Source organism: Artemia sp. Qi Xiang Cuo, chromosome 9 (assembly GCF_049724085.1).
Source record: "Artemia sp. Qi Xiang Cuo chromosome 9, ASM4972408v1, whole genome shotgun sequence".
Taxonomy (NCBI): domain Eukaryota; kingdom Metazoa; phylum Arthropoda; class Branchiopoda; order Anostraca; family Artemiidae; genus Artemia; species Artemia sp. Qi Xiang Cuo.
In genome coordinates, this window is record NC_142802.1 from 76,636,847 (window position 1) to 76,664,780 (window position 27,934).

The window sequence follows — 27,934 nt, forward strand, 5'->3', positions numbered from 1 at the left end:
GCGTGCTCCTCGGGAATTTAGTGGGATTACACTGAAATAGAAGAAATGTCGCTCATGATTCCTTGCTAGTAAGGAATTGCTGAAAAGAGATTTCAGACAAAGGGATTACAGAACAAGTCTTTAGTAAATTGCTTCACATGAATAATGTTCTTTGAAAAGATATTAAAGAAGAAGGAAAATACGTTTATGGTTAGATAATTGTTTTCATTAGTGGGCTTTCCGACATCAAAATAGCGTACTTCAAGAATAACATTAAACGTTAAAAATAGATGTTACTAAAATTGTACGTTAAAGAGAGTGTATCTTGCAAATGTCTAATTTCTGTGACTCAAGAATTTCACGATATTCTCCATCAGCATCATCAAAATAGCATGAGCTACAAAGGCTATGGTACGCTATCTTGATGTTGGAAAACTCTCTAGTATGGCTGAAGTAAAAGTAAAGGATGATTGGGGAAGAGTGGTCCCCTCCCCTAATGTCCAGAGTGATTTTTCTTCGTTTTAAATTTTACTGTGCTTTCTACTCTCGTGCGGAAAACGTATTTTGCTATTCAAATCACAAAGGATCTTCTCCATCCTTCTTTAGAGTGTAAATTTGCAAGATGTTGACGTTGCCGTATCTAGGCACAACAAGCTTCTGTTTGGAATTTCGAAGCATTTCGAAGCATTTAGGCCTACCTTCCTAAAAATTTGTTCTGCTAAAGTTTGTATTAAGGCTAAGTTTTACTGATATTTTGCAGACAGTCACGTTTCCCACGTGCTGTTTTCCTATTAAATAAAAAAACAAGATTTTTAAACCGAAAGCAAGGGTGGATCCAGGATTTGTTTTCGGGGGGGGGGTACTAATTTTTGACTTTTCGGGGGTTTTTACTAATTTTGACTCAGTTTTCGACTAATTTTACTGATTTTTACCTAGGTTTTACTAATTTTCGACTTATTTTCGACTCGGTCAAAAATTTCGGGGGGGGGGGGTTCAAACCGGGTAACCCCCTCCCTGGATATGGCCTTGACTGAAAGTAAGGAGCGACATTAAAACTTAAAACAAACAAAAATTATTCCGTATATGAAAGGGGCTCTCCGCTCCTCAACGCTTCGCTCTTTACGCTAAAGTTTGTTATTGTTTTAAAAAATAAAGTTGTGAGACAGAGTCCTCCTCTTACGATCCTATTTTATTTTATTTTATTTCATTAGCATTAACCAAACTAGCACTATATAAAAGAGTCCAGCTAATGGAGAGCACCCGAGCTTAGAATACGGGTGTCTTTTTTTTTCATGAAATATTTGACTGATTTGCTCACGATATTTGGGAGATTTTTGTTTGGGAGATTTTCCAATGAATTTGAATATAGAGGCGCATAGTACTACGCAGGTTCGCTAGATGCCACCGAATTTTTCATGTTATAAATGATTGTAAGTTGGAAACATTATTAGTTCAATGTGTATGCTATCATATATGTCATTCCTAGCCTCATGTAAATCTCTTGGCATATATGTAACTCCTTTGACAAGGTAAATTGAGGAGAAATAAATAACCAATATGAAGGTCTTTTTGTGATTAGAAGGTTTCAGACTCTGAAACTCTCTCGATCCTGTTTAATAAATTATATTAGTTACTGTCGGGGTTTTTCCCAAGGAGTTGGGTACTATGTGTCGTAGGTGCATCCGGTCTTTATCCCTTCTGGTCGGTCTTTATTCATTTTTTTTTCTTGCTATCTGATATATCAAATTGTTCATTGTAATGAACGGTAAGTAAAGAGCGACCCTTATTGTCAATTGAACCAGAAACTCTATTAACAAGATTTTACTATGGAATGTATATACAAATGTATATGTATATATATATATATATATATATATATATATATATATATATATATATATATATATATATATATATATATATATATATATATATATATATATATTATGTTCCTGTATTCTTGTATTAGCCATTGTCCCCAAATGCTTTTAGTGCTAATAGATATCATAGCATCATACCATAAAAAAAAAAATGCAAAATCTTAGTAAAAGGGGAATTTCTCCGAAAAAGGACAATCTTGATTAAAAATCCCCCCCCACTTTGGTCTGTTCGAGAACCCTATAGCTGAGGCACCAACCCGTATCTACAATGATGCACATTTTTTATTTTGTTGAGAGATAGTCATGGATGTGGGGAGGGCTCGTTAAAAAGGAAAGCTATAACTATAGCGCCCTTTGAAAGTAACAAGAGATCACATGACAGTAGAGTGCCAAGTTCTGTCATTCCGTACCGGAAAGTAATATCGACTGCCAATCTTGAACTTCAACAGTAATTAGAAATTTATCTATACTCTTGCACGCCTATTAGAAATTCGATTCCTAGTTCAAAGAGCACTCGATAAAGAAACATTTTATTTCCTTTCTAATACTTATCATACTTACCCAAAATTATTTGCTTAAAAACAATTTTAAACGTACAAACAAAATGCAGTTTTTTGGAATGATTATTCTTTGGTATAGACACTTCCCTTAGTAGATTAGCTACCAGCGCTCTCTGAAAATTCGGTTCCTATTCTAACATTGCAGTTTATCAAATTTGTCCAGTATTAAAATAGAAAGCGTATATAGAATTAAATTACAAACACATGAAGAAGTGTTCTTTCCTTGCTGACTTTTTTATTCTAAAATAACAATTTTCAATGGTAGAAACCAAATTGTTACAGAACCTTCTTATTCCTTAGGGAATGTAGGTGATTCTTTTGAAAACATAATTTCATTAAATAAATAGTTGATTGGAAGTTCCATTTTAATTCAAAACGGAACTCGATGTCCTATAATGTTTCCCCTTTATGATGCCTCTCCTTTTTGCTAACCTTAATTTTGTGCTGTAAAAACAAAAATTTGACTAGAAACATACTAGAAACCGATAAAAATGAGGGCTTTTACTTTCCCAGCTGACTTTTGCTCTTTCATGAAAATACAATAGAAATTCTGAAGTGTACCCTTATTAGTTTCATCTTTGTTTCTTCGGGCTAGGGAAATTTATTAACAATGTTATTTTTAAGCTTTGATTAGACTTGAGAGCTCTTCTTTTCCCCCTACTAGTTTTGTTTTCTCTTCAATATGCATTTTTATTCAAGAATATTCTTTTCTTTCAGAGAAGTGTTTGCTGGGGAAAGATTAAGAGGGATAATGTATAGAAAATGACTTTAAAAAATCATGATCTAGAAATGATACACCACAGTAATTCAGAGAGAAAAAAAAAATCTGAAAATAGTCTTGTAAATATCAACACTCAAATATTCAGAAAAAATTTAAGACGTTTTCATTAAAAACGCTTGCAAACCTATAGGATATGCAGTGTTGTGCTATTTCACCTTTTTGTCTTAAAAAGGAACATCCAAGGCCCGTTCATACTGCGTTTTGGCGTTACAGGCTCCCTTCACACTAAATTCCGCAAGGTTTAGTAACCCTATGAAGAACCTTACGTTAACTTAACGGTAAGACGGAGCGGAACGCAAGACCCTTGATAGAATGAGTTAAAATAATTTCAACTTTGTACATTTACATTTACAAGGCAACAATGAATCTTTTAGATGACAAAAATTATTGAGTTTGCAGAAGCTAAATAATATTTGTGCTGCTCAAATGACCCTGCTTTCAAGGAAAAAGAAACGGGAAAAAAGTAAATATTTATTTAATGTAAACAGAATTAGAAAAAAAGCAGAAATTTCTTGTCTCGTGGAAAATGCCAGAAATTTGACAACATATTTTCCTTGCTGATTGGGAATCATCAAGGATAGCAAGGTAGCAGCGACTCTCGAATCATCTTCACCGTCAGTGTTTGTTGGAGTCATGTCTTGCAAAATAAAGCTTCTGCGAATGACGATTGTGTTCATTTTTATAAGCATGCTGATATGATAAAATTGCGTTCCAGTGTGAAGGAAACAGTTTCAATATGAAGGGGGCGACATTTAAGAGCTGTTAACATGAAACGTAACAACATAAGCATTAAAAGTAATTTGGAATCTTTCATTATCAAACAGTTTGGGGCAATGAACTGTAAGTAAGGAGCGACCCGGCTCAATACTGACCGAAACTCTATAAAACAGAATTTTGATATCAACAGATATATCACAAGAATCGGCTATCTGCAAAAATGTGGAATTTCTTATTTTTTGCCAGAAGAAAGATCACGGATGTGTATAATTTTTTTGTCGTTTTTTTTTCAGGGGTGATCGACGATCGTATCGACCCAATATTCATAGAATTTCGTGAGAGGGCTCATTCGAACTGAAATTAAACGTTCTTGTGCCCTTTTTAAGTCACCAAAAAGATTGGAGGGCAAGTAGGCCTCTCCCCTGACCCTTTTCCTCCAAAATCGTCCGATCAAAATTTTAAGATAGCCATTTTGTTTATTATAATTGATAGGCCAAATAGCTATGCCTTTGGATGCAACATGAACCCCCCCTCCCCACGAAGGCCCCAGAGGAAACGTCTTTAAGTCATAAAATTTCCCCATTGTTTACATATAGTATTTGTTATCGGGAAGTATATATACCTTTTCGTATGGGGGGGGGGAACAATGTTTCTGCTGTTTTTTTTTCAGAAGGGTTTTAAAATCCAGGACACATGCGAGAAGTGAAGTTTGATTAATGCTTATGAAATAAAACAAAATAGGATGAAAATATAATAGTTTATGAACAAATTTGGGCTATATATTTGCACATTAGGGGGGAGGGGGTGGGTTTAAAGCATAGAATATATTAAAAACGTAACCTAACCTAACTTAATCTAATCTTTTAACCCAACCTAGGTACCTTTTAGTCCCCCTAAACCCCAAAAAACTAAAGCTTAAATATAATTCCCGAAGTGAGAAACCCTTTGTTTATTCCTCACAAGGCAGCGTATGCAGTCTTTGTCGCATGTGTCCTGGATTTTAGCACAGTACCGGGAATTTTGTATGGGGAGGGAAGTTTCCAGGGGGTGAACTTGTCAGGGGAAATTATACACTGGGGGAATATGTCAGATTTCCTAAACAAAATTCTTTTTACAGGTGTATGTCTTGCTTTATCTTTCCCGTCTCAATTTTACGCGTGGTGTTGTTAGTGTAATTGCCAGGGGTAAATTTTTACGGGGAATGAATTGTCTTGAGAAAATTTCCGGGATGAGGATTTCTCCATGGAGTAGGGGCCAGATTTCCCGGCATTATTTAAAAACCGATCAGAAACTAAATAAAAAATTATGTTTTTTCAGCTGAAAGTAAGGAGCAACATTAAAACTTAAAACGAACTGAAATTATTATGTATATGAAGGGGATTTCCCCCTCTTCAAAGCCTCGCTCTTGACGCTAAAGTTTTAATTCTTTCCCATTTCTTTAAGAACGACTCCTGAAACACAAGGGTCGTTTAATTAGAACAACAACAACAATAATAATAATAATACTAATAATAATAATTTATTTTTGCCCTATATTGATAGATTAAAAATGCACTAGAGGAGTACAAACAAAGAGAGAGAAAAAAAAGAGAAAAGAAACACAAATAGTTAACGAATACAGTACCAACATGTATAACGAGAAAAAAAAGACATACAAGTGGAAACTTAAATCAACTGTGGGAACTTAAATCAACACTAAAATACTGGACGTAACGGTCTGCCCATTCATATATCATAAAGGTTAAACAGAAAGTCTAATAAATTCCTATATCATTTGTTAAATGGCAAATAAATTTTATGCATCACAGAATAAATCCTATAGCTTATAAAATATACATTAAAAACAATGAGATGAGACATTAGAGGCTTTTTTTTTGCTATTGACCACTAGTAATGTCACGGTGACGTTGACAACTCGGCAATCTTTGGGCATACTTCTCCTTACTATATACATACAAATACATACATACATACACATATATACATACATACATACATATACATTTACACATACATACATACATACATATATATATATATATATATATATATATATATATATATATATATATATATATATATATATATATATATATATATATATATATATATATATATATATATATATATATATATATATATATATATATATATATATATATATATATATATATATATATATATATATATATATATATATATATATATATATATATATATATATATATATATATATATATATATATATATATATATATATATATATATATATATATATATATATACCCACACATACACACACATTTGTTACCCTTTTTCCCTACAATAAGAAACTTTTAAAAAGTACTAAAAAACTGTAGTATAAAGAGCGAGGTGTTGAGGAGGGGTATTCCCCTTCATATACCTAATAATTTCTGTTCGTTTTAAGTTTTAATGTTGCTCCTTACTTTCAGCTGAAAAAAACTTGTTTTTTTGTTCATTTAATCAATGTAAAGGATCCTTTAAACTTGTATGCATTCAAAGTGCAGTGAAACGGAAATATGGCTCTTTAAAACAAGTTTTCTCAGTGCTATAATCCAGCAAACTCATGACAATGGTTGATTAATTCAACATTTATATATACATATATATATATATATATATATATATATATATATATATATATATATATATATATATATATATATATATATATATATATATATATATATATATATATATATATATATATATATACATATATATATATATACTAACAACTCACTGTAGCACCAAGCAGCCTGAGGCCAATACAGCAGAACAAACGCCTCCTCCACTCCAATCCATTCAAAGCTTCACTCTTTAGCCCCTCCCTTGAAGTTTCAAAGTCCTATAAATCTTTCAATATGGCCTCTTCTCATATCATCTGGGAATGACCCCCTTTCTGTGTGGCCCCAGATGGATGGTTAAAAATACTTCGGCAGTCTGTCATCCTTGATGAGTAGACCGTGGCCTTGACATCTTTATTTTTTTATATTTATTTTAATTATAGCCTTAGAAAATGGGATCGTACCCTATATGTCACACATTTATTGTTTCATGTAAGGTAAGTAAAACGAGAAAATCACTAGTCCGGGGAAATTTTTGTGGGTTTATTCGTGTCTACACACCCCCCAATAGGTGGCAAAATATAAAAAACTGCGCACGCTTTCCATTTATGTCAAGACAAAAGAATGGTGGTGTCAAAACAAGCATTTAATTAAGAAACCAGAGACGAGAAAAAGTGCTTTAGAACTTGTTTTGAAGTTAGTACAGAAAAAAAGAAAAAGATTTATCGTCTAGTTGCTTGAATGTAATCAACTTCCAATGACTTGTTATTTTTTTTTCTTTTAGGCCGCCGAAAAGATGCTAATGATAATGCTTATGAAGACATCTGCACCTCCTACGATTACGACTCAGCTGATAGGCTTGTAACTCGGGTCCAAATTAGTAAACTTCAGGAGGAGCAAGAAACCTTGATTGACCTAGTTTATGAAGATGAGTATATTGAAGATAGACTATCTGATTTAGTGCATAACAATACTGAGTACGACAACGAATTATACTTTTCTCAGGTTGTACCTGAGTATGCTAAAGTTGACCCTAGTCATTTACTGAAGAAAAGAATTAACAAACAAAAGCGATATTCGGTGGCTTGTGATGAAAATTTTGAGAGAGACGGCACTCTTAGGAAATCTGCATTTGATCAAGTCTATAAATTAAATATTCCCGTTGGTAATGAATATTCATCATTAGTCAAAGAAAAAGCATTGTCTTCTTGTCCTACTCTGATTGATGAGCCTTACTACGAGTGTGTTGCGGTAGGCGGTGATAACGCTCCGCTGCTTGATGACATCTGCCAGATTTTGACTGCCAAAGAAGGACTTGACCGAGATTTTGTACAGCTGATATCCACTATGCGTCACAAGCAGATTTATGAGACTGCGTTTGACAGTCGTTCCCGAAGCGGAGGACAAAATATCACACCAGACAATGAGACCAGAAACAGTATCCTACGCCGCTTTTGGAAAAGTAAAAATAAAACTAATAAACTATCTCCATCAGAGACGAAAGTTGATAATGAAGGGGAGACAAAGTTGCCGAGATCGAGAAGAATTGATAATTTTGCAGAAGAAAAGAACAATGAAACTTCAGTGACTAAAAATGACAATGACACTTGTTCGATATATAGTTTTTCTGTGACACCCCCTTCATCAGTTCCACTCGTACCCAAATTCAAAAAGTTGGCAATAAATTTGGAAAATAATGAAAGATCAATTAATACCATTTCCCGTGAAATGGGGAATCTTGAAATTGATAAGTATAGGTATCAGTCAAACAATAAAAACCAGAACAAAAATCGATATGCTAGCTCAGATAGCATGGGGAGTAGTAGTAGTACCGTAAGCAGCTTAGAAAGTATACGATCTAGTGCTAGTGATAGTGCAAGAAGTACCTCAAGTTCCTTAAGCTCTCATAACTCTGACGATCACTCAAAAAAGCGACAAAACTTATCTCTAGATCTTCCTTCACAAGCAAACCAATCTCGAGTTATTAAACCTTCAATGACTCTTTCTGCAAGAAGATTCCAACAAATATTATCCCCTATTTCTGATAAGTCTCAGGACGTGTCTTCGGAAAATAAAGGTTTTTCTACAAGTCCTGATGATGATCTTCGCGATTTTTTGTTTGAGCAAACAACAACAGAGGATAAGATCTCCGTGGAAAAAGAGGCTCCTAAAAAGCCTAGTAGAAAGTCCCTTTCCCTCCAGCTGTCAGCTGGAAACTATCCCTATGTTACTGTCCAATCTGATCACGCCTCTGACAGCGGGATTTCGTTAGGACCGACAAAGGAGGAACAAGGCTGTGACAGTGTCCCGTTTCCAATGCCTAAATTACGGAGACGAGGTCAGACTAAAATTGGAGGATCCAAAGAGAGTCATAGTACTAAATCTAGTCCAAATGAAGAACTACCTTTTCCAATGCCAAAACTAAGGAGGAGACCAAATTCTTTGATCAGGTAGGTCTCTGGGGCTTAATATATAAATTAGTTAATTCCTTTTTTAGACCAAAGTAGAATGTTGGCCATACAATTACTGCCCAACACAATTCCGGGTTGCGTGTACACAGGATTTTTTCCTGGAGGAGCAACATCTTGAGGGGATACATTCGAAAATAAAAGGAACCATAGGTAGGTTTTATGGAATGTATGGGATGAGGAAGTCCCACCCTCCATATGTTCCTGTGTACAATAGAAATACAAAAAAAAGAGAATAAGAGAATATTGATCTCTATAAAATGACGAATAAACTAATTTATATAAAGAAGGAATACTGGAAGATAATAAACTTTATTTGTTAACTAGTTCAACGATTTATAAACTCTAATCATAAAACTTTTTCTCTCCAACACACTAATGAGGCTCCGGATGATGCAGCTTATATTCATCTTGGCAAGTGTATTGATACGCTGAGCTGAGAACTTGAAAGTACCGAGAACATGGATATTTCTTGTTCTTTACACCCATGTTGGGTCTATTTTTACCAAAATTCAACGATTCTCAGTTATTTTCCTTTTAGTTTTTTCAATATTATGGGTTCTTTAGGGCAGTTTCACATTTTGTCGGTGTTGCCACATTGAAGCGTAAAAATAAAATAGCAGAACTAATTAGTTCAACTTAGCAACGTTTTCGTCCATAAAAAAAATAGATATAAACTATCTGTTAATTCCCGAAGACAACTACACTTTTAAAAGAATGTTACACTATCTGTTTGATGGCTAGTATTTTTAGTTTTTTTGCTGATTTTCACCCATATTTCTTTTGCCCCTTCTTCATCCTTGCTTTTTCTGCTTTAAATAAGCTTCTTGTTCTAACTAAATGGCAATTGTGTTCTAGGAGTTGTTCTTAAAGGATAGGGATAAAAAAACAAACTTTAGCATAAAGACCGAGGATTGAGAAAGGGGCAGCTCCTCATATACAGAATAATTTTCGTTCGTTTTAAGTTTAATGTTGCACCTTCCTTTCAGTTGAAAAAAATATGTTTTCTTTATTTAATTTCTGACCGTTTTTCAAATCATGACGGGAAATCCACCTTCCCTCTCTGTGAAAAATGTACCCTGGGAAACACCCTTACTATTGAAAAATTCACAATCACCCCTGAGTCCGATCACCCATGGGGAAAAAACAACAGTTTTTTGTAGAGAGGTGCTTGAAACCTATATAATAGGGCTCCATTCTATGCTGAATCTGATGGCTTGATTTTTATTAAGTTCGCTTGAATTTTTAGGGTGTTTCCCCCTTTTTCGGAAATCAGACCAATTTTCTTAGGCCCTTAGCTTTTGACGGGTAACATTAAACTTAAGGAACTTTATATATTTGGAATCGGCACAAAAAGCTTTATATCTTGATATATCAACTTTTATCATACCGGTAGTTTCTTTTTTTTAGAGTTTTGGTTACTTGTTGGGCCGGGTCACTCCTTATTTACTGTTCGTACCACGAACTGTTTGATCAACGTTTGACGTAATATGACGGTTTCTTATAGATTTTTTTGGTACTTATGTATTATACCGAAGATATTCAAGAAGTGAAGTTAGGTATAATGAAATATAACAAAACATGATGAAAATATAATACTTTAGTTTATACAATGATATAATTTGGGCTATATATTTGCATATTAGGGGGGGGGGGGGGTATTAAGTAACCTAACCTTACCCCCACCCCCCTAATTTGCAAATGTATAGCCCAAATTACACAAGTCCTATAGTTTTTGTCACCAGTCATTTTTCTTTGTGGCTGTGAAACTGGTTTTCTCAGATCTTGCATTCAGCAAACTTCTTGACTGTGTCTTGGTATAATACATAAGTACCGATTTTTTATGCATGAGTCTCTCATACCGAAACCGTTTTTAACAGAGTAATTAGAATCAAAGAATAGACAGTTGAACTTGGTGTAATTTTTTAGGAGAGTAATCCTGTATTTGAAAAATTTTTAACTAAAAATTGATGTCGATGAAAGGAAAAATGCGTCAAGCACAAATGAGTGAGGATTCTTAATATTCATGGACACTGGAGAAAAGAGAGTTCGGGTCCATTCCCATTCCCAAAATTGTTCGCCTGTTTGGATAAACCTAGAAAATTCAGCAAAGGCTTATGAGTTTTAGAATCTTATTTGAAATTTTAATTTTAGAAAGAAAAATGCAAAAATATGTATCTCTTGTGCATAGAAACCATTTTGAATTTTAATTTTAAAAGAAAAAACTTCGAAAATAAATTCATCCCTCCTGCACAGTATCGTAAACGATTAACTGAAATGAAACCTATTGTAATAATTAAAATTGGACGAAATATAAAAAAAAACAGAACATATTGAACCCAACATTTGATGTTGCATACAGATTATGACGGAACATTTAATGAACCAAAGAAGTCAACAACAGGGCAATTGTTTAGGCGGAGGCGTTGATCACCTTCAGTCGTCAAGGGTCGCCGCGAAGTGATTGAAAACGGAACGTCACGTAACAAAATAGGTCTTGGTACTTATGTAGGCCTATTATATCGCCAACACTCAAGTTTACGCTGTGTAAAACTCGAGAACAAACCGGTTTTATCTTTCGGTATTAAGAAACAATTAGCTTACGCTCAGGGGAAAATAAGTGATGGGTGACAGAATACCTTGGAATTATATGATTTAGGCTATATTTTTGCACATTAGGGGTGGGGGGGTGTTGTTTAGGCTAGGTTAGGTTACCCCACCCCCCTAATGTGCAAATAGATAGCCCAAAGTCGTTTCTAAAGTATTATATTTTCATCATGTTATGGTATTTTTCATTTGGATTAACCTAGCTTCACTCCTTGAGTGTTGGCGGTATAATACATAAATACCTGGGCTTTTTACATGTCATAAAGATGAATTGGTCTTTATTTAGGAGGAGAGTTTGGGGCCCAGACCCTGTCTCATTTAACGACTTTTGGTCCTTTAAAAATGTAATTCTACAGCCTTCCTAGAGCCTTTCGAAGAAGTTCTTGCTTTCTTCTTTCTTTCTTTTTTTTTAATTCTAGTGTATATTCTCCTGTATCTTTATTTTGGTACTCATGTACTATCTGTAACACACGCGCCATATTATATAGGGAAGATGCTTAAGGAACTGGTCAAACGGGTTTCTTTAAATAGACAATTGGATTGGATACCGTGGTTTCTCATTGCGTTTACAATATTCAAACTATTGTTTTTTGGGGCTTAGGGAGAAAAAGGTACCTACGTTTGGTTAGGTTAGGTTACGTATTTAATATATGCTATGGTTTATTTCCCCCCAACCCCCTAATGTGCAAATATATAGCCGAAATTTGTTTCTAAACTATTACATTTTCATCCTATTGTGTTTTATTTCATTAGTATTAACCAGATTTCACTTTTCGCGTGTGTTACAGATAGTACATAAGTACCTTTATTTTGTATGCATTATGTGATTTAGCCTATTGTTTATGGTTCTGTTAGTTTTTTTTTATTCTATTGTATGGCCGAATTATAATAGTTTTTATAATTTTTAAAAACTATAGTTACTAATAAAAAATTGAAATTGTTTTTATATTTTTTTTTAAATTTAATATTATAATAATATGGATTATAATATTATAATTATATAGTCTTAATTATAGTTTTGATTATAGCCAAGAAGTTAAGCTTCTTGGTCCGAATAACCATTTCACGTTTGTAATAGTGCTTTAGTACGATTAAAATGATTGATTGATTGGAAAAGTCTCTAATGGCCATCTCATAAATGTTTCATGAATTACTGTAGGCCTAATCTAGAAGGTGGAATTATGGCAGTACCCCTCTCTAGTACTGAATAATTCTATTTGACTTCCAATTCAATCTTTATTATTGGAAACTTCGTCGGTTTTAAAATTAAGTCACGGTCACTATTTTCATTAGAAAAACTGTATTATTATTCTTCGAACTGCCACAACGTGGGTTGACTAAACGAAACTTGTTTGCTCTGTCTCGCTTATGAGCTAATAGAAACTTTTAGTTTCCTTGAATCATAGAAATATAAGACAAACACTTCCACAAGAGGTGCTTGGGTGGCTTTAGTTTCCTGAGTCGAGCAGGGTTCTGGCGGATAAACAGTATCGCCGGTTAAACCTCCTCCCCCAAGTAATGAATCTTTCGAAGCTTTTCGAGCGTATAATATGAAATAAAAAAGGTTTAAAGATAAAATGTCGATAGTTCTAAGAGTATATGTTCGGTTTATGTTTGGCTCGGACTAGAGTTTGAACTAGCTTGAGTTATTTGTACAAGGAGATAAATTATATACTTTAAATTGTTCTAATGTAAAACTCTTTGCATGTTCACAATAAACTAGTAGACAGGACCACTAATAGCTTCAAATTAAAAAACTATCCACGCAGAGCCAGTATGGGTGGAACTGCAATCAAAAACTAACTAGCATTGACAAAAAGAAAAGATTGTGACAAAAAAGTCCCAAGCCAAACGTCTGACGCCATTACAGCCGCGAATGCTTCTCCTCCATACCATTCTATTCACAGCTTTACTCTTTACCCCTCCCATGAAGTTCCAATCTCCTAGAAATTCTTCTTTATGACCTCTTCTCAAGCCCTCCGGTGACGCCTTGCTTTTTGTTTGGTCCGAGGTGGATGACCAAAAAGCACAGTCTTTGGTAATATATCATCCTTCATCCGTGAAGCGTGGTCTAGCCATCTTAAAATTACTTTCTTTATGGCCCTAAAAAGTAGAATCGAACTATGGTTTTCGCACAGCTTACCGTTTCATGTACGGTTTGTCGAATGGATCAGTACCTACGACTGTCCTTAGATAATTCCAATGGAAAACATTTAAAAAAGAATTCTGAAACTCTGAATAAAATAACGACCAAAGCAATGGCTTTGACTGATTTTAACCCTTTTACTTCACGTGCCTTCTGGTTTTCTTGTGCTTCTTTGTGATTAATTTTTAGTGACTCGGGCTCAAATAATTTGAAAGTAAAGACATTGTGATCCCAGCGCGGGGCCCATTTGCTAATACCTTTTGACAATGTTAAAGGCGCGAGTTGACAAGCTAAACAAGGAACCAGTCTGCGAAAAAGTCCAGGCTCAAAAAGCCGCCAAGAGCCAATAAAACCAGCTTTTTGACGGGTACGTTTTTGACAAAAAGGCATTATGCCTTTTTGTACATAATGCCAACAAATTACACTATCAAGCCAACTAAATTATGTTTGCTATCAAGCTTTACTGGTTGCAAGCACATTCAAAGACAACGGTTATGGTAACTGACAATAGATATAATCGAATGTACATAAATGTCTTACTAATAAGGACTGATGAAAAAAAAAAAAAATCAAGGACAAATGGCAAAGTGACAAAATTTATAGCATAGTAATTTCTAGAAACGTTAGGCAGAAGAATACGCAATAGCCTGCTTAGAAACCTTGTTTGAATACAATGGATTAAGTTGAATAGAATATTCTTAATTTGCCGAAATAGCAAAAAGCTTGATGAATCACGTCAAATACAAACACACGTATAAATGATGATATAAATGAGTATTTACCAAATCCTAGCGAGTAATTCATAACTCCAAAGACAGGGTTCGGACAGGTCGGTTCGTTTCAAATTATAGGCTCTGTCCTATTTTTATAGATTTCCCGGGCCCAAATATAGGCCAAATATAGGATTCGGAAGTCCTCGGGATCAGATCTGTGGTAGATGGCGTGGGATGCCTGGTCACATAAATTCGTCATTTCCCGAGTTTTTGCATTTATTTATTTATTTTATTTTTTTATTTCAAATACAAAGTGTACAAATAGTAAAAAAACAGTAAAAAATCAGATACACATACTATGCCAACGATTGACTTGATACAGGTAATATATTTGGAATCACTCTTGCTGCTTCTTGGGCATTAATTTCGATATGAGGTCAGTTTTTCTCTCTGCAAGAGACTGCTCCATTCTCGCAGATTTCACAATCTGCTCTCTTTCACTTGTTCTGGACTTCACAGCTCCTTCGAGCAAAGAAACAGCTAGGGCAATGTCTGTGGAACTCTTGGACTCGGCAGCCTTTTTCATTCTGTTGGTTGCTTCCTGAAGTAGAGTACCTGCTACTGTTCTCTTTTCTTGCTCTGATGCTCTAAGTTTTTTTCCTTTTGCTTTCCAGGTTTTCTATTTCTTTCTTTTTGTCGTGGACCTCCTTCAACTTCCTCTTGCTGTCCTCTTCGAAAGCTGCTTTCTCCTTCTCGAATAGCTCTTCTTTTTTCTTTTCATCCAGATATTGTTGATACCGAGACCGTGCGGGACGTGCAAAATTCAACAGCTCTTTTGTAATAACAAACCGTTCTGGTTTTCCTCCATGAAGCCTCAACGTGTCATATACCATGAGTCTCGCATACAGAACGCGTTCAGACATCAAGGCCTGGTCTTCACCGAGAATCCTACCAGAACGCGAGAACCCACGCTCAACATCTTTGCTGCCAATGCGACAACGTCAGCACCGCTTTGATAAGCTTGGTACGTTCCGGGTACTTGCTGTCCCCGCGCTCATTCACCAGTCCAAAGTAATGGCTCCAAATATGATCGATCCGAGTAATGTCCTCACGGGGTCTAGTTTCCGTTCGCAAAAGCAACCACTCAGCCTGGGCGACGTCTGAGCTTACTCCAACCGCAATCTCGCATGCCACAGTCGCTATGTCTGCAATGCTTCTTGAATCCTTCATGTTGATCGGACTCAAACAGCGTAAAGCCTCTAGAAAACCATCCTTTTCCAGAGGGTATTTGTTCAAAATATTGCGAATACCCGCAATAAAATGTTTTCGCACATTGACAAAGAAAATTGCCTTGTCTTTCAGTGTTGCTTTCTCACCGAAAGCTCGTTCCACATTTTCTGAAACTAGGGGCTTTTCTGCAAATTTTTCAGCAAGGTTCAACATTTCTGGTGAGAAATTTTCAGTCTCGATCACGAAATCTGGAGTACAGACCCGTCCGCAAAGCGTCACAACTAGTCTTTTGATCTCTGAGTGTAGAACATGAATGAGAGGCTCTTCTTTCTTGAAAAGTTGGGTGAAACTCATGAACAGTTCCACTGAAGCTAGAACAAACTCGATTTGGGCCTTCGTCGTCGTACTTTTGATATAAGCCACAATCTTCAGAACTTTGGGAGTGGACAGAAGATTCTTCAGATTTTCTCGCTCGTCACGAAGTTCAGGAAGTACTCTAAGATTGCCGGCCACTGTTGTATGATTCTAGCGAGGGCAGGTCCGATCGTCAGCCAGCGGCTTGGGACATGCTTCATGAAAGCATTCTCTGGCACTCCCACTTTCTTTTGGCACTTTCAATAGTCTTCACAACGTGCAGGCCAGCCGTCAAAAAATGAATGAACAAGAACAACAAAGTCAGAACTTTCTTCTCCGAACACCTGAAGACTTTTCAAGAAAGCGTTATGAATTATATGGATGCTGCAAGTACCAATGTTCAACATTCCCTTTCCCGTCACTTCATTTATTTCGGCATTGAACTTGTTCCAAACTCTTTTGTTGACGTTTGGTCCGTCACTTCCAAGCGTGATCAGTTTTTCAAGTGGCAGCTGATTCTGATCAATGGCTGACATAATCTTCCTATACAGGTCATCACTTGTCGCGTGGCCCATAAAACTTGTGAATAAATGTCTGCTCTGGATTTCGTTTCTGTATGAGGACCAATATCAAACACGTATCAGTAACTCTTTCATACCAGCGTTGTTGGTTGTCTCGTCATATTCTAGTACAAAATATAACTAAATGTCCTTCACAAGCATTTGCTTACAGTAAGGATGCAGCGCATCGGTGATCAGATACGTGAGTTTCTTCGCACATAGGGACATTCCGTCGGGGATCTTACCGGGGAACATTGCATGGAAGGTTGCGACAATATGGTCTGAAGAGTTAGAAGACATAGAACTCTGTACCGTCTGAAGTGCCCATATTAACTCAGCTTTATAAGTGGCATCACGCTCACAAAACATGTTTGTACTAACTAATAGTTTATCCTTGGTTGTTTCATCAACTCGAGATTGTCTGGTCAGGTGAAGCTGTAGTGGATGTAGTTGAGCAGTAACTGCGGGTTTGTGTTCTGCAGATCGCACATGTTGGTTTAGCTGAGCAACCCCAGCTGTAAAACCCAGATTTGTCGAGCAGAGTTTGCAAAAGAACGAGTACTGGTCGTTCCCAGTCTTACACCATTCGGCAATCTTTCTACCGCTGCAATCCGTCTTAGCAAGCCATGAACTATTGAACTTGGTAGGCCTCATACTTAACTACCAAGCATCACCTGCAAAATTGCATCCCGCGATTAAAAGGCCATAAAAAGAAAAATGTGGATATGTCCGATACTGGGCCGTATTCACATCAGCTCTTTATAGCGTTCAGCCAGGAAACGCATAAGTCACAAGAACTCACAGTCTCATTAAGCAGAGACTGCTGGCCTATATACTGATCTTCGCTCATTTTGGACAGGCCCAACATGACAAAAAACAAAACATAGGCTACTAAGTCAACACAACAGCATAGCCGAGGCAGAAGAAGCTTACTAATACCAACACAAAGCATTAGTTAAGTTCAAACAGCTCAGCAGTTGTAATTAATTATCGATCTACACCGACAGACAGCACAGTCTACAAGCAGAGTCAAAAGCAAAGTAAAGCACATCTTGGCTTACTTAATGAGCAGTAAAAATTGCAAATCATGAGCAATGTTCTTGGTGCTCTTCAGCCAAAAATATAGGAATAATAGGATTTTAGCCAAAATATGGGCATTTTGTAGGAGTGCATTAAAATATAGGAATTTATTGGAATTTATAGGCGAGTCCGAACCCTGTCCAAAGAGGAAACCTATACCACTGCATGCACAATTATAGTTCTTGAAAAAACAAGTTTTTTCAACCGAAAGTAAGGAGCGACATTAAAACTTAAAACAAACGTAAATTATTACTTATATCAAAGGGGTTACCTCCTCCTCAACACCTCGCTCTTTACGCTAAAGTGTTTTAGTACTTTTGAAAAAAGCTTCTTGTTGTTCCAATTAAACGACCCTTGTGTATCAGCAGTCGTTCTTAAAGAATTGGGACAAATTCAAACTTTAGTGTAAAGAGCGAGATGTTGGGGAGGAGGCAACCCCCTTTACATTCGTAATGATTTCTGTTCGTTTTAAGTTTTAATGTTGCTACTTAGTTTCAGTTGAAAAAACTTGTTTTTTTTTACTTAGTTTCTGATCATTTTTTTAATAATCCCAGGAAACCTTGCCCTACCTCCACGGAGAAATACCTTCCCTACAGAAATATCCTCTAGATAATTCAATCTTGGTGAAAATTTAATCAGAACAATACCCTTAACAAGTCCACGCGCAAAATTGAGACGGAAAAGAGATAGTAAGGAATATAAAAAGAATTTGTGTATTGGAATTTTGACAAATTCCCCAGTGTATAATTTCTTCTGACAAGTTCACCCACTGGAAACTTCCCTCCCTATGGAAAGTTCCCCCATGAAAAAACCCTCAGTAGAAAATTCGTCTTCCCACCCAAAAATGTATGCATGCTTCCCAATAACAAATACTATGCGTAAACAATCAGCAAGATTTATAACTTAACAACCGTCCTCCTGGTGCCGGGGGGGGGGTCCATGTTATATCCAAAGACATAGTTATTGGGCCTTTCAACTATGATGAACAAAATGACAATATGAAAATTTCAATCGGACGCTTTTGGAGAAAAAGGGTTGGGGAGGGGGCCTAGTTACCCTCCAATCTTTTTGATCACTTAAAAAGGGCACTAGAACTTTTAACTTTCGTTTGATTTAGCCCTCTCACGATATTCTAGGACCACTGGGTCGATACGATCACCCCTGGAAAAAAAAAAAATAAACACGCATCCGTGATCCTTCTTCTGGCAAAGAATGCATAATTCCACGTTGTTTTAAAGATAGAAGCTTGAAATCTATTCAATTGGGTTCTCTGATATGCTGAATCTGATGGTGTGATTTTCATTAACATTCTATGACTTTTAGGGGATGTGTCCCCTTTTTTCGAAAATAAGACAAATTTTCTCAGGCTCGTAACCTTTGATGGGTAAGACTAAACTTAATGAAACTTGTATTTTTGAAATCAGTATAAAATCCTATTCTTTTGATATATCTATTGATATCAAAGCTCTGTTTCTTAGAATTTCGGTTACTATTGAGCCGGGTCGCTCCTTACTTACAGTTCGTTACCACGAACTGTTTAAATGGATTTCAGCAAGGAGAAACAGTCAATGAGTTTATGAATTTGTCTGTCAACCCTTTAGTCACGCACGTAGGGGGTGGGTTTGTCCTGTAAGACATAATTTGCTTACTTTTTTTTTTATATTTTGCATTTGTGGCATGTCCCCTCCCCTCCAAAAAAGCCTGCAACCAATTATTCTTTCGCTATATCTTGTTATTTTCTCTAAGCTTTATGACTTTCGCACGGTAATATATATGTTCAGAAATGGGGTAATTGTTTGATATTTCCAGAAAATGCATTTTTCACTCTGTTCCTTTGGAGTACAACAGCATGTGTTTGCAATAATCTTCTATTCTTATCCTTTCAGAAGCAGTTTGACAGACTCCCCTTACTAGCCAGTATGCTTTCATCATAGCTTCGACCCACGTTTTATAATACCTTCTATTGAACTTAGTAATCCATTTTATATTCCATTCACCAACAGGCCACACAATACAAGCTGGGGCTCTGTGAAGGAAATTATATACAGTAAATGGTTTCTCTGGGGAATATTAAGAAGACTCAGATTCTTATTTCGTTGAGAGGACTTTTCTGAAAAAGGGGAAACTAAAGAGTTAAAGACTTTGCAATGGTGAGGTAAAGGTTAATACAATCCCTCTAGTATGCAGGCCCTTTTTGTTCGTTTACTTTAATATTTTTCTTAAACACTAATTTTTTCTAAGCAGTTTTTTAACATTTTTTTTTACTCAATGCAACTTTTTATCACGGGAATACAATGACAAAATTCCTTGCTTTATCAGGGTCAGGGGTATCAAGCAGTTCCTGGTAAATAAACACGCATCCGTAATCTTTTTCTGGCAAAAATCAAAAAATTTTTCAGAACCTTTACAGCAGGATTTTCTGGATCTGAAGTTGTGATTTTCAGTAAGATTCCTTGTATTTTGGGGGGTGTTCCCCCCTTTTTGGAAAATCAGGCAAATTTCCTCAGGCTTGTTGACTTTGTCGAGTTACATTAGCCTTAAGGAATCTCGTATATTTGAAATCAGCATACTAAGCCAATTCTTTTGATGTCTCTATTGATATCAAAATTTCGTCTTTATGGTTTCGGTTACTATTAAGCCGCATTGCTCCTTACTTACAGTTCGTTACTACAAACTGTTTGATTTAACAAGCGACCATTTTTTGGTGTTTTCTTTGAGAAAGTAAAAAAGCATAAGTTATTCTTTTTTGAGTGCTAAAATAGCTATTTAAGCAAATGAATATGGATAAGATTAATTCGACATTTCGTAAAAAATTAATTATTAAGTTATAAATTAATTAGTTTTTTATTAATTAATTTATGAATAAGATTAGTTAATTAAAAAAAAAATATGAAAAGCCAGTAGTGCCAATTACAGTTATTATAAATATATAAGCATCAATTGAGTGAATTTCTTTTAAGCAGGTTGTCATGTCAAACTTGAGAAGTAGAGAAGCTGATCACATATTGTTGTGTCTCAACTATTGTAAATGGATGAGGTGTATTTGATAATGAAGTCCATTGAATCTGATAGTGCCTTCTAAATAGCATGACCTGCAGAAGCTTTATTAAATGCTATTGCATCCATCGGAAAATTTATTTAGAGCTGTCTTGCACAAGATTAGGCTAAAGTAAATAAATCCTTTGACGGTGAAAGATGCAATTGTATCATACACGATTTTCCTCCAACTGAGTCTTTTGTTTATTCATCTGATGCTCTTGCAACCTTTCTTTTTCATGTTTTCTAAGATTTTTTATACCGTTGAGGGAATACAGTTGGAAAACATTACCTTCTGTATTATTTTTTAATACTTTAAATTCTGAAATAATGGATTGAAAGGAAACCTCAAAATTCAGTATATCTACTATTAAAACCATTTGAGAATCTATTGAGAGCAGTCTTGCACAAGCTTAAAGCAAATAAACTCTTTGACGGTAAAAGATGCAAACTTATCATACACATTTTCGGTACTATCAGGGTTGCCACCAGACCAAAATATTTCGTAAGGTCCAACTCTTAAAAACCTAACTTTTTCGTAACTTTTGATAGGAAAGTCTCTTTTCAAGGCAGGGCGCCTTAATTTCGCTATCAAGAGCGGTAAGTAAAGGGGGGATGGGATATTTTTTGCCTTTATAATTTAGAAAATATATTTTTACGTAATCTCAATAAAAATCTTCCCTCCAACTTTTAAAAGGTGTCTAAAAAGTATAAAATAATAACAATTCATGCTTCTTTACCTTCAGGAAATTCCTATTTATTCAAATGCAAGTACTGCTTCCAGTTTTCCTGCACAACAGAAAGACCACCCCCCCCCCTGATGTGTGTATAAAAACCCAGACTACTATTTGTCATTAGTAGTTTTTGTTATCTGACATTATTGGTGTTTCTAACCATAAGTTGATGAGCACTATGATCAAAATTAAATACAAATCAATACACGCAGGAAACTTTAGAACTTTGGAGAAAAAATAAAAAACAGTTAAATTTTTTTATTGTTAAATTTCAATAAAAACGATCTTAATAAATCCAGCTTCCTAAAAACACCCAAAAAATCATTTTAATCGCTCCCTTCCCGTCTAGTATTTCAGATTGGCTCAGTCTCAGTCTTATCTCCTCTAGCCTCAAATTTGCATCGTTAGAACATGAAGATTTAAGCAATTCCGAGTGACAGAGTTTTTGTTTTGTTTTTATTTTATCGAACAAAAAATATTTTAATCGCTGTCTTCAGTTCCTATACAAAACAACAGTTATTTTGATAAATATGTATTTTCCCGCTTGTAATTTGATTCGTAACTCCCAACCAAAAGAAAGTCAGAAATAAAAGAATAGTTCACAGAAGAATAATACGAATATCATCGGTACTAGTCAATTAGCTGATACGCACGCAAGATAGAGGCTAAAGGAAACTAGTCAAACGGGTATCAGTCAGTAGAGAATTGGATCGCAAAGCGTGGTTTGTCATTGCGTTTACAATATTTAAACTATTTTTTGGGGGGTTTAGGGCGGGAAAAGTACCTAGATTAGGTTACATACTTAATGTATGATATGCTTTACACCCCCCCCCCCTAATGTGCAAATATATAGCCCAAATTTGGTTCTAAATTTTTATATTTTCATCATATTTTATTTCATTTCATTAGGATTAACTAATGAAACTAGCTCCTTCTCCATATAATTTTAGTATGACCTTAACACAACAAGATTTTAAAGTCAACTGATGAAATTGAAAGTTGGTGAGGTGACTAACTGACTATTGTCACTTGGAAGGTATGCAGGAAGGGTGTGAGAAAGCACAGGATGGCTGCCTCCCAGCCCCCCTTGCATTTCCTGGCTGAAGGGCCACGAAACGGAGATCAGCACCGCCGGTTCGGACCTTAAGGGTCTAGTGCCGTCATACTTACTTACTTACTTACTTATTGTCACTTGTCACTAAACAAATGATAATCGTATGCTTATGAGAGAGAATGTAATCTTAATCTACAATACAAATAAGCCAAAAGGGTATTATCTCATTCCAATAATTGAATGATGGTTTGATAAAATCGAATGACCGCAACGTGAAAAAAATGTTAATACTCCTGTCATTGTAATCCAAATGGGAGCAATGGATTTTTTCAGGGGGGAAAAAAAATACGGGGGAAAAACTCAGAAAATGTGAAACTTCCTCATTACTCAAAAGCGTAACAAAAATGTAACGTTTTTAGGACCGTAACGTAAAACGTACCGTTTTATTTAAAACGTACCAAAAATGGTACGAACGTAACCATGGTGGCAACCTTGGGTACTGTGCTAAAATTAAGGACACAGAAAGAAAGACCGCATCGAAATCTCAAAGCCGCTATTGATAAACAGGTTTCCGCTTCATAGTGAAATATTGCTCACTCCATGATAAAGATTTAAACTTTAGTTTTTTGGGGTTTAGGGGGACTAAAAGGTAGCCAGGTTGGGTTAGGTTACGTATTTAATATATGCTTGGCTTTACCCCAACCCACCCCCCAAATGTGCAAATATATAGCCCAAATTTGTTCATAAACTATTATATTCTCATCCTCTTTTGTTTTATTTCATTAACGTTAACCAAACGTCACTTCTCGCATGTTTCCTGGATTTTAGAACAGTGCCAAATTTTCTTACAAATGAGTCATTTGTTTCTTGATTGGGTGCTGGTGTAGCCTCTTTTTTCTTGCTTTCTAAGAATTTTGACGATGTGGAAAAAAATGTTCTATGAAAACGAAACCGTTTATTCTAACTTCTTGATATTTTCAATGTTTATTTTTTAAAGAATGAATTAAGGACTCGTCTAATAAAAAGGTATAGCCTACTTGTGTAGGTTTTTTTGCTCTCCAGTATAACAGTTTCTAGAAAAACTTCTTTGTAACATGACGAATTATTCTACACATCATCTTCGTAATACTGGCAATGTTCAAATTTCGTTCACTCCGTCCACGTCAGATTGGACTTCATTCTCCTGACTGCCTGTCATGCTCCGCGGAGTACTCTCCCTGAGTCAGCTAAAAAGTGTCAGTTGCTTGGTACCTTCAAAAAATAAAAGATTTCCGGGTATTTTTTTCATAATGCCTGCCATGTGACAGATTTTTCTGGGCTAAGTTGAAAATGTGTGTTTGCCATGTTCGTTGCACGTGGCACTTTGCTCTGGCTTATTTTTCAATGGGTAATCAGTGGTGGTCGACTGTTCGTCATTATCTCCTTGTAGTGTTTGTGTGTTTTTGTTCTTTCTCGATCTTAAAGTCTTACAGGGGGGGGGGGGTACATGACTATGTATTTGCTTATATTGTTCAAGTTTATTGTTAATAAACATGTTGAATAATTCTATCTATCTCGTCTATCTAAAGAATAATAAGAATGGATCCTTTCTAAAATTACAATAAATAACCGAGTCAAACTCAAAACGAGCAGAAATTGACATAAGTTTGGCTCAAAATCCCTATGCCTTCCCAAGGCCAGAACATAATTTGCACTTTACTGAAAAAAATATAAATGTTTTTACTTTTACAACTTTAACAAATCAAATAATATTAACATTTGTATTACTAAATATCAGTATATGTATATTAAACTGACAATGCACATTCATTTGTGTGTTTTTTTTTCAGTAAAGGGCAAATTATGTTATGGTCTTGGGAAGGCACAGGGGTTTTGAGTCCAACTTATGTTAATTTCTGCTGTTTTGAGTTTGACTCGGTTATTTATTGTAATTTCTGTTCGTTTCGGGTTTTATTTATTTATCGATGCTGATTTGTAGTAGTTTCACGCTTGGTAGATTATTTGAATTTATTTTTGCTCATTTTTGGTTTAATAGAGTTCTTTAATTTTCTTTGAAAAACTTATTTTGTGGAAAATTTTATTAATTTCTGTTCGTTTTATATTGACATAGTCTTTTCAGCGAAAAAGAAAATAATTCTTTAAATCTTTTCTTTTTTTAGAGACTTTATAGTTTGCTGGCTGTTTGTATGCTGGATAAAAATTTTCAGCAATTTTTAACAACATACACCCTTTGAAAATCTGGACACCAATAGTAGTGTTTAATTTAGTTTCATACCTCCTCTAGTTGACCTGAAATAGAAAACTTGATTTCATTCGCAAAAAAAATCTGTTTGCTTTCTTTGATAGCTTGGATACTCTTACGCTATTTTGATTTGGTTATATTTTAAGAGCAGAAGTAGCCCCGAAAGATTGAACATAATACCCCCCAGTCGTTCTTGGGATACTGCTGAGAAGCCTTATTATGAATTAGCATTAACACACTGCATTTTGATTTAATCTTAAGGCAACATTTAGTTTTTAAATATAATGGGCAAATGGCAGGGTGGGCGTGGTAGGGGGACTAGTTGCCCTCCGATCACTTTTGACTATTAAAAAGGGCATTAACCTTTTCTATTTTCAATCGAATGAGCCCTTTTTGAAGTTCCTACGACAACTCCTTCGATACGAAGTGCCCGGGTCTAAAAAAAAAAAAAAAAAAAAAAAAAAAAAAAAAAAAAAAAACATTGTACCCAGATCGATTTTTACTATAAAAATGTCAAGCGTTCCATTCACTTTCGACTATTAAAAATGGCACTAGCCCTTTCAATTTTCAATCGAATGAGCCCTTTTTGAGTTTCTACGGCAACGCTTTCTATAAACACCTTATATGCCTTCAGGGCATAAATTACAACCCTTGCCCTAAGGGCTGTGAGGGGGTTATCATCCTCAAAGACCTAATTTCCAGAACTTCCAACTACGTTAAAGAAAACGGATATCTCAAAAATTTGATGGGATGTGTGTGGGGAAATGATGGGCGTGGAGGGGCGTGAGTTGCTCTCGAATCACTTTCAACTATTAAAAAAGGCACTAGTCCTTTCAATTTCGAATCGAATGAGCCCTTTTGAATTTTCTACGACACCGCTTTTAATAAAAACTTTATATACCCCCAGGGCATAACTTACAACCCTTGCCCTGAGGGCTTCCAGAACTTTAAATTATGTTGAAAAAAATTGCTATTTCAAAATGTTGATTGGATTTGCTCGGGGAAATGGTGGGTGTGAGAGAAGGGTTAGTTGCCCTCCAATAATTTCCATCTATCAGAAAGGGCACTATCCCTTTCAATTTCCATCCGAATGAGCCCTTTTGAAGTTTTTACGGCAAAACTTTCTATAAAAATCTTATATACTCCTCGGCATAACTTATAACCCATGGCCTAAGGGCATTGAGGAGGTGGTCATCTTCAATGACATAATTTTCAGATCTTTCCACTGTGTTGAGCAAAATGGCTCATCTCAAAATTTTGATTGGATGAGTTTGGGAAAATGGTGGGTGTGAAAGGGGGTTAGTTGTCCTCCAACCACTTTCGACTATTAAAAAGGGCACTAGCCGTTTCAACTTCCAATCGAATGATTCCTTTTTAAATTTTCTACGACAACACTTTCTATAAAAAAAACTTATATCCCCCCATGGCATAACTTAAAACCCTTGCCCTGAGGGCTGTTGGGGGAGTGTTATCCTAAAAAAAACATAATTTCCAGATTTTTTAACCACGTCGAACAAAATGGCTATCTCAAAATTTTGATTGGATGTATTTGGGGAAATGGTAGGTGTGAGAGGGGTGTTAGTTATCCTCCAATCATTTTCGACTATTAAAAAGGGCACAAGCCCTTCAAATTTCCAATCGAATAAACCCTTTCTGAAGTTTTTACAACACTACTATCTATAAAAACCTTATATGCCCCCAGGGCATAACTTACAACCCTTGCCCCGAGGGCTCTGAGGGGGTTATCATCCTAAAAGACCTAATTTATAAAACTTTTAAATACGTTGAAATAAATGGCAATCTAAAAATTTTTCTTATATGGGTTGAGGGAAGTAGTGCACGTAAAAGGGGGGCTATTTACCCTCCAATCACTTTTGAATATCAAAATGAGAACTAGTCATTTAGTCATGCGATCAATTGAATCCTTTTAAAAGTTTTTAGGATAAAACTATGTATAAAAACCTTACGTGCCCCTAGGGCCTTGCTTGAAGCCTCAATACCTAGAGCTGTTGGGTGAGTGTCATCCTCAAAGATTTCATTTCCGGACCTTTTAACTACATTTAAAAATGGATATATCAAAATTTTGATTGGATGTGTTTGGATAAATGGTGGGCGTGGAAGGGATGTTAGTTGCCTTTCAATCAATTTCGGCTATTAAAAAGAGCACTAGCCATTTCAATTTCCAATCAAATGAGCCCTTTTTGAAGTTGTCTACGACGACGCTTTCTTTAAAAAAATCTTATATGCCCCCAGGGCCTAACTTAAAACCCTTTCCCTGGGGGCTGTGAGGGGGGGGGGGGGGCTGTCCTCCTCAAAGACCTGATTTCCAGAACTTTCAAATACGTTGAACGAAATCGCTATCTCAAAATTTTGATTGGATGTGTTTGGGGAAAAGGTGGGCGTGAGATGGGGGTTAGTTGCCTTTCAATCATTTTCGACTATTAAAAAGGGCACAAGCCACTCCAATTTCCAATCGAATGAGCCCTTTTCGAAGTTTTTACGACAATTCCTTCGATACGAAGTGCCCTGGTCTAAAGGAAAAAAATAATAATAATACATTGTGCCAACATCGTTCTTTACTCAGGCAGCGCGGTGATTGCGCTGCCTATGATTAGGACTTCGGTACCCGGGCTGGTACTCTTTTGAATAAAAAGTTGGGTAACAAATTGGGTTCACTAACTCCAGGACCCGAAGGCATCTAAACATAGGCTTACGTAGTCTCTTCTCTAGGGGGGGGGAGCAGGCGATTCTTTGATGACGGGTGGGGGGCTGAAGTTATATTGGCAGTTCACAAAACCTTACATGGCTTGCAAGTTATATCATACCTATGAAATATTTATAAATAAGTAATCACCAAAAATCATAAATCATCAATAAGCTTCAGCATTAATCAATTTTCTTGGATTAGAGCTAAATATCTCCAATACATTATGGATAATTGCTTTTTGTTTGACTTTTGTTCTGTCATTCCAGCTGCTTATTTTCCAGCCTTTTCAACCCCTTTTATCAACTGTTTTTTAACCATCTACCTTTCTTCAACTGCTTTTTCAACCATATTTAGTATAAATGTGAAGTTCTAGGAGGGGGTAGCTGCCCCCCTCTGCCTCTCATCTGTACACCCATGCATCTAAAGTTGGGATGGTAGTTTACCAACTTCAATAAATTGGATTTCAGTTGAAATAATTATTAATTTTGTGGCGAGGTA

General features: G+C 35.7%; 1 protein-coding gene across 1 annotated transcript in view; it reads left to right on the forward strand.

The window, feature by feature from the left end:
• Nucleotides 1-27,934, forward strand: part of hwt (SH2 domain-containing adapter heavyweight) — a 251,695-nt gene that overhangs the window by 153,680 nt on the left and 70,081 nt on the right. Inside the window, exon 5 of the mRNA XM_089094872.1 lies at nt 7,290-8,955. Coding sequence (XP_088950998.1) covers nt 7,290-8,955 — 1,666 coding nt within the window. The remainder of the gene's footprint in view (nt 1-7,289; nt 8,956-27,934) is intronic.